Here is a 14,684-nt window from a genome sequence, read left to right as displayed (position 1 = left end):
TAGCTGGGACAAGTGTGCACCACCATGCTAGGCTCATTTTTTGTAGACACCGGATTTTACCATGTTGCCCAGGCTGGTCTTGAACTCCTGGGCTCAAGTGAGCCGCCCACCTCAACCTACCAGTGTTGACATCACAGGCGTGAGGCACCGTGCCCAGCTAAGGTTTTTCAAGCGATTCTCCTGCCTCAGCCTCCTGAGTAGCTGAGATTATGCGTCACCATGCCTGGCTGATTTTTGTATATATAATTTTTAGTAGAGACAGGGTTTCACCATGTTGGTCAGGCTGGTCTCGAACTCTTTGACCTCAAGCAATCTGCTCACCTGGGCCTCCCAAAGTGCTGGATTACAGGCGTAGGCCACCATGCCCAGCATCATGCTTTTTTTTTTTTTTTTGGTGACGGAGTCTCGCTCTGTCGCCCAGGCTGGAGTGCAGTGGTGTGTTCTTGGCTCACTGCAACCTCTGCCTCCCGGGCTCAAGGGATTCTGCCTCAGCTTCCCAAGTAGCTGGAATTACAGGTGCCCGCTACCATGCCCCACTAATTTTTTGTATTCTTAGTAGAGACAGGGTTTCCAGGCCAGGCTGGTCTTGAACTCCTGACCTCAAGTGATCTGCCCACCTCAGCCTCCCAAAGTGTTGGGATTGCAGGCATGAGCTACCGTGTCCGGCCATTAAATTTTAGTAAGATAGTTGCCATTGCATTGCAATTGTCTACAGTATTCACATGCTGTACAGGCTAGTAGCTTACAAGCAATAAGCTATACCACATAGCCTAGGTGTACAGTAGGCTGTACCATATAGGTGTAAGTACACTCTATGATGTTCAGGGTGAAATTTTTAAAAAGTTTGCATTTCTTCAGAGATTAAAAAGTACAGCAACAACTATTCAGCATGGACAGATAAAAGTGTGATTAAAAAGGACAGGGGAAAATCCACTGAATAGTGCTCACCTATGTGCCAAAAGGAGTAATCATTTTAGAAGGTATCATAGAAATCAGTCTGTTAAGAACCAAATCAGTCCATTAAGAACCAAAGGACTCAAGAGCAAAAGGCGAAGAGTAGAAAAAAGGGAATGACATGTGGAGCTAGAAATCAAGTCTAGATATCTGGACCAAAGTGAACTGATATAAAGAACAAGTCACACTGCATGCTATGTTATTTCCAGTGCATGATGTCTTTATTTAGAAAACAGACGGAATCAAACAGGTTGGAGTTATTACTTTCTTGTTCTGTATATTCATATTCTCCACTTGAAAAAGCACACAGTCAAATCTATCTTCATCCATTCTGTTGATGAGGGTAAGCAAAAAAGATCACTGGTTACTTCAAAAGAACCTAGGGGGGAAAAACACAACTTATTTAAATCATAGATTTTAAAAGTCTCTATAACCAGGATAAGAAAAAATACAAATAAAGACAGAAAATCAACTAACATGACAATAAAACATTCTAAATTGATTAGACTACCAAAAACCACAGTTTTGTGTTATTATCACTTTGTCTTGGTGAGCTCAGTTAACAAAGATATACTCTGATTCTGACTTAGAAGACATTTAATGTTCTTATCATTAAAAAATGAAAGCTAAATCTATTACTGTTTTACAAGAGCAACCTTATTTCCCAAATTTATTTGATTCTCCTTCAGGAAAAACTATTCTAACTCCCTGGAAATTGTTCTCTCTAGTGAGTGAATAGTCATAAGTTCAATTTACAGGTCCATAATATTTTCTACTTAAGATGCTGACACCAAAACAGCCAAAATCTGCTTCCTTTTCTAATCTGCAAGTTTTGTGACTTATTTTAGACAGCTTATTTAGTTAAATACATTTTCCCAAAGTTTTTTTTTTTTTTGTCTAGAGACAGGGTCTTGCTTTGTTACCTAGGCTGGCCTCAAGTGATCCTCCCATCTTGGACTCCCAAAATGTTGGGATTAACAGATGAGAGCCACAGTGCCCAGCCTCCAGGGAATTAATTTAAACTGCACTATAGAAATAACATATTTTACAAAAAAAAACAAAACAAAACAACCCCATTTCAGACACTGAATATTCCTAACTTTAAAAATTGTGCCAGTGGGCCCGGTGGCTCACGCCTGTAATCCCAGCACTTTGGGAGGCTGAGACGGGCAGATCATGAGGTTAGGAGTTCAAGACCAGCCTGACCAACATGGTGAAACCCCATCTCTAGTAAGAATACAAAAATTAACCAGGCGTGATGGCACATGCCTGTAATCCCAGCTACTCAGGAGGCTGAGGCAGGAGAACTGCTTGAACCCAGGAGGCAGAGGTTGCAGTGAGCCGAAATCGCACCACTGCGCTCCAGCCTGGGCGACAGAGCGAGACTCTGTCTCAAAAAAAAAAAAACACACACACATATATATATATATACACACACACACACATATACATACACATATATGTACACACACATATATATACGTGTGTGTGTGTGTATAAAACCACAAAGATGTCTCCGTACTATTACTCCTTAGCAATCCTAAAGACAATTATGCTGCATTTTAGTCAGAAAAATTGTACCAAAAGAAAAAATCTAATGAAAATTCCTTGTAGAACATACAAAATAAAACAAAATTATTGTGCCAATATGCCTAGACAAACAAAATTCAAGTTAAATGCTCTCTTGTGTTCCAGGTTAACTTAACAATAAATTACAGAAAAAAACAATTTTTGATTCAGATTAAAACTCAAGTTTATCATTTTCTTTCAGTTCTAAAGCATTAAAATTTTTATGGTAATCAAAATTACTGTTCTGTCACCCAGGCTCAAGTACAGTAGAGAAAGAGTGAGACCCTGTCTCAAGGAAAAAAAAAAAAAAGCTGAAATAAGATAAGAACCATATGCCTTTCATTTCTGTCCAACTGATCATACACAGCTTGGTTGCCAGAAACAACAGATACTATAGTTAAAATAAATAAGTAGTTGGGTGAATAAACAGGTCTGCATCTTATAAATTTAATTGAAATTTACATTCTTTAATTCTAGAGAACTTCAAAGTATCATTTAATTTCTATTCAGTCTAGTCAAATTCTAATGAAGAATGCAAATGAAAAGTGGGGAGAGAGGGAGGAAGAGAAAGACAGACATGCACACTCTCTTAGGAAAAACAGGCAGGCAGAGATGGAAAATGGCAACATCGGATAATTAAAATTCAGGACTGAATGTGAGAGAAAGCAGCTTACAAACAGACTTGGATAAGGGAGAGGCACAAAGACAGGGAGAGATAGAGGAACAGGGGAAAAGCCCAGCCAGATAAGCAAGAGAGAAAGGTGAACAGGCAGGGTGGAACTGATGGCAGAGTGGAACATGGCACAGTGACAAAGAAATGGGTCTTGACCCAGACAGCCAGCTGGAAGAGATCACGCCACCCCCAGTAATTTTTTTCCAATTATACTCTTTTGTTATCTCCCAAAGCTCCCATTATAAAGGGAAGAATCTTTTAGTTTTGATTTTTATTTATTTGAGATGGAGTTTTGTTCTTGTCGCCCAGGCTGGAGTGCAGTGACTTGATCTCCACTCACTGCAACCTCTGCCTCCTGGGTTTCAAGCGATTCTCCTGCCTCAGCCTCCCGAGTAGCTGGGATTACAAGTGCCCGCCACCACGTCCAGCTTATTTTTGTATTTTTAGTAGAGATGGGGTTTCTCCGTGTTTGCCAGGCTAGTTTTGAACTCCTGACCTCAGGTGATCCACTCACCTCAGTCTCCCAAAGTGTTAGGATTACAGGTGTGAGCCACAGTACGTGGCCAGAACCTTTTATTTGTATAAAATGATTAACAATGCATATTTTATTTATCTTGCAAATTAAAAACATTCAGATTTACTGTCAGCATAATTTTGCCATAATTAAAGGTCACATATACCAACATGCTGAGGAGAAAATCCTAATTTTACATACTATTAGTTATTATTTAAAGTAAAGAATGACAGTTTACCAGTGAGGTCAAATTCAACGTTAAGGCAAGGACCTACAGGCATTTATGATTACTTATGATTACATGCCATAGTACCAATCATATAATTTATATAACATTGCTATCAGACTAAAGATAACTTACCATTTAGAGTCAAAATGCAGGAATCTTAGTCCTGTTTCCATTTTTGTCCCCCTTGCTTCACTTGGTATGTCATGCTCTATCTCTTCTCCTATGCAGACTTTAAGTCAGTAGCCATCAATCTGAAGAATTCCTTCCTCTGCTGCCACCTACCAGTTTAGTTGTCTGCTGCAGCAGAAGGGTATATAGAAAAAGTTCTTGCTTACCATTCAGATTAAATAAGAAAAAATTCCTTTAACATTTCGTATTTTTGCACATACACCAACTTTTTAATGTTTCTCCAAGACCTTCCCTCCAAAAATAAAAAACAAAAATCTCAATCACATAAAATCAAACACTGTATGATCCATGTTGATGCTAAGCTGGGAAAATTTCCAAAAAAAGTAGAAAGTTGTAAGATTTAGCCACTCAGCAGCTGCCACCTCAAGAAGCCATTTTCTTATCTGTTTCCTTCTTTACCTACCCCTACAATCTATGAACAAATACCATAACTTAAAAATTTAGGTAGTCTACAACTCCTACAAATTTTAAGTTCAGAGACTACTCAAAGAACTGTGGAAGATGCAGCAATATAAAAGTTTTTTAAAGTAATTCTAGAAACTAAGGGTGTTAGGTGCTTTACCTGCTTGAGTTTTCAATGTTCTGGACTGCTTATTGCCCAATGGCTCTGAATACATTAAAACACGAACACATACGCCACCTACATTTAAAATAGGGTAGCATTTGTATGCCCATATAAGCAGTGGGTATATTTTTTGCAAAAGAGTAATAAATTCATTAAGTCTTTTAAAAAGGACTGACCACAGATGCACATTTCCTCAAACTGTATACATACATAAAAGAATTAGGGGAAAAGGGGAGACAGAATGACAAATGTAATAGCAGTTGTAGAACTGGGGATTAACACAGCATAAACGTCTTCTGTTTGTTCAAATCCTGAGATTCATTTCTATTCCCATTCTTTTTGTCATCTAGGTCTATGTTTCAAATTTATTCTACATTAGCTATTAAGGGACAGTCTCCGGTAATGAACTAGAAATAGCAGTAATGGCTTGTTTTTGTTCCACCCTCCCACTGCCTTCATCAAGATAAAAATATGTAGTTTTGCCAACTTTAAAAAATCAGGAAATAAAACAAATACTGACATAAGCACCAAAGACTAGTCAACAGTGGCACTGAAGTGACATTGCTTCTACTTTCTCATTCCTTCCCCCAATCTCAAACCCCACCCTTTGACCTCTGTATATGGGATGAGCCTGAGCAGGAGAGTTGGTGATGTCAGGACTGCGCCGTTCCCACGGATGCTCCTAGAGGCCTGCTGTGCTTCTGGGAACTGAGGCACAGGGATGTCTGTCTGACTGAAACCTAAAACAACAACAGTTCACCCCACCCCTCATGTTCCCAAACCCCACAATAGCAGCCAGGTATATATGCTATATAAGGCTCACCTAGTAAGTTTGAATATGGTAAAATCTAAAAGCAAGATCATTCTTAACAAGTCAGTGGTATTCAAACAGGCAGCTGACCGGAGGTTAACTCTCCATGCCTTATACAATCACATAGTCTGTATGCTATCTAATGTTAGCCACTCTTGCTGAGTACAAGGCTCTCCTGAATGAGCCTTTTTTTATTTTTTAGTATACATCACAAATTCTTGCATGAGTGCAGTTGGAAGTAAATTCCAATTCCAATTCCCTCTGTTAGTAAATTCCAATTCAACAGATAAATATTTTTGTCTTAAGATGCTTAAAGGGAATGACTGTCCTTATAAGAGTCAACTGAAGCACAGAACAGGTAATCACTTATCACATCTTCCTTCAGCTACAAGAAATGGCATTACAAGCCAAGAATTCCTATTCACTAACTAGTGACTTGCTGGACGTATAGCCTCTTTGGATAGTACGTCCAAAGCCACAGGATGAAATTATGCAGAAGTATATCTTGAAAAGGTCCTGATTACTTTCACTAAAATTCTACCTATTAGAAAGATGACAATATCCCAAAATAATAAAAGCTCAGAGCTAAAACTTTAGGAAGTATAGGAGAAAGGAAGAATGGGTAGGTAGACTGGGGTAAAGACAGAGGAGAGGATAGTTTAGTTTATTACCTAACAGAAAGGCTATTAAAATGGACGAGTTGTAGTCCTATCCCTGACATTTTATGTCCTTGGTTAACGTGCTTAGCCATCTTGTGCTTCAGAAATGTCCTCCTATCTGTTCAAACCTGTAATTTTTGAAGGTTTAAACCATGATTTTCTGATAATCTCAAACTGCTCACATCTCCTTGTTAGAACCAGTATCTTAGAAATGCTAAAACGATTAGTTCTGAAATCACATTGCTCCTAAAAGAACTAAATTTTTTTGTATTATCTTCGTCTTACTATTCCCTTTCACTTTTATAAAGTCACAGAGAGAAGCACTAAGGTAAAATGAATGCTATGTTGAGTTTTTACCATATATATAACCTAGAGCCTAATTTTACCTTTCAAAACTCTAGTTTTCCATACCTGTCAACTCCTAATTGATGTCTTTATACTGTGAGCTCACTGTGTATTCGGAACACCAACCCCTGAAAAAGCTTAAGCCAGAGTAGCACAATGGAAGAAACAAACAAACCCAAAACAAAAACAAAGCCAAAAAATTCACACTCTGAAATACTTATAGACATATATGCAAGAAATGGAGTCATCTAAATGGCTAAACAAAATTCCCAAGAAAGTCTTGAGTATATCATAACCAAGTCAAACTTTACCCCCAAAAGCTCTTCTTTAATCACATTATTTGCTAGATATATTTATGCATTATTTTTAAGTGAGAATTATGACAAACCCATGGTTACTTTTTAAAGTACGTAAAGAAAGGAAGTTTTAAAAAAAGAAAGTTAGCCTAGTGATGGAAAGAAAGGAGAAAGAGTTAAATTACCTGCAGGCAGACTGGGGCTGTGCCTGAATCCAAACCGGTGCATTTACCATTCATTATACAGCTGCATTATTGGGGGAAGGGGAGTTTAGAAGGGCACTGACCCCGAAAGTTCTCAATACTTCTCACTCATCATCAGGAAGGGGGAAGAAGGAAAGTTTTTTCTCTGGGTATTTTTTTGTTTGTTTGTATTTGTTTTTTTGGCTCCTGAAAAGGCTGGTAAAGAACAGTAACAGTGCAAGCAGTTAGAATATTTCTTTAAAAACAATGTAAAAAATGCAAAACATTAAGGATCTTCAAAGGCCAAACTTTCATTAATATAGAAAGAATTTTCACTAGAGTTAGGTAGCCACCCCAAAACAGCATGGCAAAATGGCATTGGTATAAAGGAAATAAAATACCACACAAAAATCCAAAACAAAACTAAAAACATTTCAAATTAAACCTGGAAGACTAGAAGATTCCAACAGCAGATTTCTGTCCACTACTGAAACATTCCAAAATCCAAGCTCCAAAGGTGCCTAAATGTATTTTAAATGAAACTTTGTTTTGTTTTTTTAAGAAGAAAAAAAAAAAAAAAAAAGAAAGCAAGCAAGCAGTCAGTGAACCTGGTTATAAATCCTGCAATATATTACATTTTTTAAAATCCTAGTACAACAAAAACAAATCTTAAATAAAACTGAACAAACAAACAAATAAAAACAGTAGCAGCAGTGGTTACCTGTCTGAGCACCTACATTTTCTTAGGAGGGGATCGTGTCTCACCAGCCAAATAGCCCATAAACCTTCTCAAAAAAAGTGAGCCAGGAGAAAAGTATAACACAAGATTTGATTTCACAATGTCTCTAAGCCCCACAAGCCCCAAACTGGGGATTCACTGAATGAAGCAAATTTGCTTCTCCATTGCTTTCTTCTTGAGAAAAAGAGATGATTTTCAAAGTCAATGCCTTCAATATCTTCTCAAAGTCTGATAATGTGCTGGATGAATGCCAAGTCTCTTGTTGGGTTTTTCTACTGTTCCAGGGTAGTTTTCTTATTGGTAACATATACAGAAAGATTTCAATGTTCATTGGAGAAAAGCCAGCAGAAATGACCAATCAATTATAGGCACCAAAAAAGGAAAAAACTATTAAAAATTTTAAATAGAACAGTTCATACTTATATAAAGTCCAGTTTTCATCATGGGTGACATAAAAACAATATCAGAAATAATTATTTTTGAAATACAATTTAGAATTACAATTTTAATATACAAAAATTTTACAATTCAGATTTTATCATTACACATATTTGATATATATTTTCTCTCTCATAATAGCAATGAAGATTATACAAAAGTTATTAAACAATTATGAAAATAAATTTAACCTAAATATCTGCTGCTGTTTCCTTAGGGTACTTCCAAAATGATTTGCTCTTATTCTCTACCTCAATCTTGAAGGAATTCAAGAAGATATCCATGTTTTTAAAATCTAAGATAAGTACTGCTCTTTTCATTCTAACATGTGAGTGTACGTTTTAATATCATGTGAATGCATAACAGTGATTAAAGCTAATGAACTAATTTCACATATTTCCTATAATATAGTTGGTTAATTTGGTATAAGTTAAGAAAAGACTAACTACATTTTTCCTGATGCCTTACCCCACCAACACAAACATGAACTACATACTTGTGATATGTAACTATTCAAAGTGTATGTGTCATAATACACATGGCAACCAGATGGTCTCTATATGAACATATGAATGATAATTTAATTAAGCAGTCTTTCTTCCTCATTTATTTCTCTATACCAAATAGTATGCATCCTCCACAGTATGGTCATTCAGCGAAAGAAGTACCAAGTATTTCTTTCTGTTAATGAGTCAGAGGTATTAATATATGTATGTGAGTCCCCCATTTACCCTGTGCAAGATAAGTTCTTTTAAATGCAATTAGAATATCCTAAGATTAATTACAAACTCCTCTTATGTATCCTTTTCTCTGAGGTGAAATGAGACACTGCACAGATGAGAGGTACTATTCTATTCATCAACAATCAACCTTTCACTCAATTTTAATATTATTTAATTCTATGGAAAAAACAAATTTTATTACATTCCTTTTTAAAACGGGGGAAAAACTGTACAAGTAAGCATGATCAAACCTCTGTTATAGCTGGTTAATACTGATCTTTTATTATTGCCTCGAAGTCTCTCTAGTAGTGTCCAAGAAATTATGTTTAAGGTCCATCTGAAGGAAAATAGCACTGGAGAGGCAAGAAAGGGCTTGGGTAAAAGCTTCAGAGGATTTGTAGGGAGATGGAAAACTTGCTGTTTAAAAAATTACGTTGGGCTCTGCAGCATCTCCATTTCTTAACATACCATCCAAACCCATCAATGGGATTAGTTTTACCCATGTTTTAAAGGCTCATATTATATGCAGTTTGGGGGCTTTTATAAATTCTGCAAGTAAAGGAATATAAAGAGTGGACAGTATTGAAGGCTTAAGAGTAGGGCTATAAGAGACTCAATACTACTAAATAAGTCCCCGAACAAAAACATCCAACCCACCCCCAATCCCAAATCCTATATGTAAAAAGAGAAAATGCATAGCCAGAAGCATTAAAGAAAAGCATGTAGCCTTGAATAAACTGTACACTGAACAGGCTAGAAACAAAAGGCAAAAAACAAACAACGTACATATACACAAAAAGGCCTAAAAAAGCATCTATTCACCCTATGTTTTAAGGTGAATATCTCTACCCCAGTGGAGTCTACTTATGAAAACAACTCATCTGTTTTTTAAAGTCAAAAACTCTGTTTCCCATCATGCTCCATTTTCTAAATTATCCTTTTTGATTAGTTGATGTAAACAAAAAGCAAAACACATACACATGCATGCGTGCACACACATACACATATACTCCCTCGTAAAATGTGAAAAATGCAAATATATAACGCTGGCATTCGAAATCACTTCAGCTTTATACTTTATACTTAGAACTCATAGGCTCTTGATTTGCCCCCAAAAATATTTTTCCTTGTCCTTATTTAAATGCCCAACCACCAAAACAAAAAGGGAAAAAATAAAAGGCTTTAAATGTACATGTTTCAAGTCAGTGTCTTGTTAACAAAAAAGGTAGCATTTTCTTCACTTTGGCCATTGTTAAAGATGCAGGCATAAAGCAGGAAATGTTAGACTAGCATGTATTAAAGAAAAAAAAAAGCAACATTAACAGAGCACATCTTTCAAAAAAGACTAAAACACTAACAAATACAAGTCAATGCACATATTTTAAACTAGTGTAATTTTATCTACATTGAATAAATGTTATTTTGTATACCGGACATTGCAATACTGTTCATTTCCATTTCACCATGCAAACATGCCAATTTTGTCATTAAGAAGCCTTTATTGGGTTATATTCAATTTGACCCTCCCACCAAATTAAGCGGGAAAAAACAAAAAAAAAATCCCAGTAAAAGTGCCCCTCAAGATTTCATAAACTACAAACTAAAGCTGCTAGTTAATAAGGAAATGGCAGAATTTTCAGAGCTGTCTAATACAAAAATTCCTGTAATTTAAGCAGATGTTTTCCTCACTGATGACAAATCTTCCAACACAATGTGAAGTTATGCTACTTGGATATTTGTAGCAAAACCATTTTTTTTTGTACAAAAACAAAAGCAAGGGACCATGAAAAAAAAAAGTATTTGTTCCTCATGGCCTATGAGCATACACATTTTTTAGCAATTTAAAAGGGTAACTATGAGAGCCTGACATTTTTCTATACCCCACCTATTCTGCCTCTCTATTTGTAGGATTTGTAAATGAAAGTAACATCTTACTAGCAGAGATCTCATCTATCTCCCACTCTCTCCAACTAATCCTACTAATTTTCTCTTATCTTCCTGAGCATCCTCCATGAACAGCATTGCAAGTTGGTTTTAAAAATAGAAAAGAAAAAAGAAAGAAAGTTTTACAAGGGTTTTGTTGGTTAATTACCAGTGGAGTCAGTCCACCAGTAGTTTGATTTCATTGGCTAGCAGCTGGTTCATGTTGAACAGGCCCCCTGGGAGCTTGGTGAGCAGCTCTCGCTCCGTGCTTTCAGGGTCGCTGTCAACAGAGCTGGAACTTGCACTCATGTTGTCAACAGCAGTGCTGGCTGGGGGACCCAGCTCCGGCTCACTAGTCTCACTGGCAGTGGACACCACGGAGAGCAGGGACATACGCCGGGTGAGCCGGCCAGAGGGTAGAAGGGAGGCGGCATAGTCTGCTATGATACCAGCTACATCTAGATTACAAGCCTTATCAAAGGCGATGAAACCTACATTTGCATTGGCCTCACAGACGCAGAAGGAGCCGTCATCTTTCATCAACAGGTCAATGCCACACACATCCATCCCCAGGATATTAGACACCTGGATAGCTAGCTGCTTCCCTTGTTCACTCAATGAGCACATCATCCCCACACCACCTGGCAAGAGAAACAAGACAGGAAATTAACAAAATCATAAACTTTTGAAGTAAAATTAAAGTTGGCCTCCAAGGCTAAGCCTTTCTTCTAAATTAATAGTGAAAACAAAGGTGTTATTCTAGTGTAAAATTAGGACTTCTAAGTCTAGATTTCCTTAATCAGGAATCCTCTCCCTATCCAGTCTCCCAGGAATTGATGATTTCGTAAGTTGTCAATATTTTTTCCAAGTCTATCTTACTTGCAATAATATAAACCAAGCATAAGGAAGTTCAGCATAAATACAATTAGACCACTTGATAGATGGCAAAAGTATTATTGGTTTTTGATTTATAAAAATAATAAAAATGCATAACAGAACGGAGGATGGGGTGAAATCTGGGAAGGTGGTGACGTGAACACGGTTTTCTTCCTCTATAGCCCCCACTTCAATCTAGCTGTCATTCCTAAACCAAAAGGCTTCTGGGTTATAAGGTAGCTGGCTGGATATAAGTGAAGTCTTTGGCCTTGCCAAAAGGAAGGAAGAGAAAGGAAGTAGAACTTGATTTTCTCACTTGGAGATCAGCTTCACGAAGCTCTGAACTAAGGACAGGAAAGTAAAGAACTTTAAGAAGAGCTTGGTTCCAAGAGCTCTGTGTATCCATAGGAGTAAGGATGACATGTGAGTTTACCCGTAGTGTTTGACCCCGAAAAGGCCAGAAGTAGCTGGACAGGTGAGGTGGATCCTCCCTACCACTGAGGCTGTAGGAATAAAGAAGTCAAGGAAACAAAAGGCTTCTTTTAGGTACCTCCGTAGAAGACTGGCCTGTGAATTAAATGATTCTGCTTCACAGCACTTGTAAGACTAAGGCCATGTAGAATACTACAAATAACCCAAGCTGAGTGAGCCCTGATGTAAAAACAAAACAATAATAATCCATCTATGACTTTAATGAAAGAAATAAGAGCTCTTTAAGGAGATTCAAGTTCAGCACAAAAAGATTTTCTGAAGTTAAAACAAAAACATGATTACTCAACTAAAAAATCCAATAGAGAAACTCAAAGAGAGTACAGTCGCTTTGAGAGTTGACTTAGAAAATCAAGTAATATGCAAAGCATAGCTAAAAATGTGAGGTGAAATCATAAAGATAAAAAATTTGGGCCAGCTGTGATGGCTAATGCCTGTAATCCCAACACTTTGGGAGGCTGAGGTGGATCACTTGAGGTCAGGAGTTCAAGACCAGCCTGGCCAACATGGTGAAACCTCGTTTCTACTAAAAATACAAAAATTAGCCCGGTGTGGTGGCAGGCACCTGTAGTTCCGGCTACTCAGGAAGCTGAGGCACAAGAATCGCTTGAACCCAGGAGGTGGAAGTTGCTGTGAGCCAAGATTGTGCCACTGCACTCCAGCCTGGGCGACAGAATGAGACTCCATCTCAAAAACAAAAACAAAAACAAAACAAAACAAAAACAAAACTGGAGAACTGAATCAGAAAAATATTCCTCAGAAGGACAGAAACAGATGGAGAGGCAATAATTAATGAAGACATTTTCCAGAAAACTGTATAAGGAAAAAATTTAGTCTGCTGACTAAAACAGCTAAAATCCAGGTTGAACTGATAAGACACAAATATATCTACAAAATCCCAATAAAATGTGAGCACCACTAAAAAAATTTACAAAGAATAAATTACCCACAAAGGAAAAAAATGAGAGTAGATTTCGACATTAAACTGCAACAATAAAATCTTCGAGGCAGTAGAACTGAAGCTAGACTCTTAAAAGAATTATATCTCAGACAAAGTATTATTCTTCTTCCAAGGAGAAAGACGTGTGATATTCTGATCTAAATTATATATTGGTTTTTGTCCACAGTTCCTGGCATATCACTCCAACAGCCCTTGTTATAGTCTTTTGTTATAATGTTGGGACACTTTCCTTAGAAAATAGAATCTAACCTTCCCCTGTCCTCCTTTCACCTACCCCACAGCAGGACTCTAATCTTTCACAGCCTTTCTGATTGTGGGTCATAAGACCTCATTCCAGATGAGGTCCTGCCCCATACCCTGGAGGAAGGAATGTGGCACAGAGAGGCCAAGAAAAATCTGAACATACAGGCCTTGCTGGGTTTCCCTACTCAGTCTACTAGTGTTAGATCATACCCTTTTGGTCCAATTACATTTTTACATGGTTATCAATTATGTCTATCCAATTGGATATCAAAAAGGGCAAGGTTCAGAAAACTTCTGGATAGCTGGACACGTAGAGGCTCCTGAAGGGTGGCAAGCCCTGGGAGGGCATGGAAGCTCCATATCCTTCCTCCCATACCTTGCCCTATGCATCTCTTCACCTGTATCCTTTGAAATATCCTTTATAATATACAGGTAACACAATATAAGTGTTCTTTGAGTTCTGTGAGCTGCCGTAGCAAATTAATCAAACCTAAGCAGAAAGTCACGGGAACCCCAACTTGAAGCCAGTTGGTCAGAAGTTCTGTAGGCCTGGACTTGCAACTGGTGTCTGAAGGGGGTGAGGTGGGAAGTTGGGGATATTCTTGGTGACTCTTGGTGACTGAGCCCTCAACCTGTCAGATCTGATGGTATCTCCACATAGAGAAATCCCCCACACGTGGTCAAATAAGTGTTCCGTGTGAATTGTTGTTGAATGAGAGAATAGAAAAAGCACTTTGAGTATATTTTTTGTATTAACAGAATATGTGAGGGTATCTATGACTCTGATAGCCCACCAGGAAAAATAATCAAGAAATGATACTAACATACTAGTAAATGGCTAACAGAGATCTCAAGATATGGGAAGATGAATATGAGGAGTAAACCATGGTGAGTACTTTGCAATATAGGTATAATTCATTTTAAGTGGATAAAGACAGACTGCCTGGGAATGGATAAAGTGCTGTATAAGGGTTCATGAAACAGAAGAGACATACAGTAAAACAAATTCCAAACAGATGAACTAAAACTATTAGATGATTTCAGCAAAACTGGAATATAAGGTCAATGAGACTAGGGATTTCTGTCTGTTTTGTTCACTAGTATATACAAAATACTGCTACAATAGGCCAGGCACGGTGGCTCATGCCTGTAATCCCAGCACTATGGGAGGGCGAGGCGAGCAGATCACCTGAGGTCAGGAGTTAGAGACCAGGCTGGCAAACATGGTGAAACCCCGTCTCTACTAAAAATACAAAAATTAGCTGGGTGTGGTGGCAGGTGCCTGTATGTGGGAGGTCAAGATAGGA

The 14,684-nt window shown here is 37.7% G+C and overlaps 1 protein-coding gene across 6 annotated transcripts in view; it reads right to left on the bottom strand.

Annotated features, from left to right (window-relative positions):
• Positions 1–1,153: 1,153 nt before the first annotated feature.
• Positions 1,154–14,684, bottom strand: part of RIMKLB (ribosomal modification protein rimK like family member B) — a 103,059-nt gene continuing 89,528 nt past the window's right edge. For all 6 annotated transcript variants that reach the window (XM_055358623.1, XM_055358617.2, XM_055358624.1 and 3 more), the window contains 2 exons: positions 4,072–11,449; positions 1,154–1,333 (listed from right to left, as the gene is read on the bottom strand). In XM_055358623.1, coding sequence (XP_055214598.1) covers positions 10,986–11,449 — 464 coding nt within the window. In that variant the 3' untranslated portion in view covers positions 1,154–1,333; positions 4,072–10,985. The remainder of the gene's footprint in view (positions 1,334–4,071; positions 11,450–14,684) is intronic.

This window comes from Gorilla gorilla, chromosome 10 (assembly GCF_029281585.2).
Source record: "Gorilla gorilla gorilla isolate KB3781 chromosome 10, NHGRI_mGorGor1-v2.1_pri, whole genome shotgun sequence".
NCBI classification, from domain to species: Eukaryota; Metazoa; Chordata; class Mammalia; order Primates; family Hominidae; genus Gorilla; species Gorilla gorilla.
The sequence above is the reverse complement of the archived record's forward strand: the minus strand, read 5'-3'. Positions and strand labels throughout refer to the sequence as shown.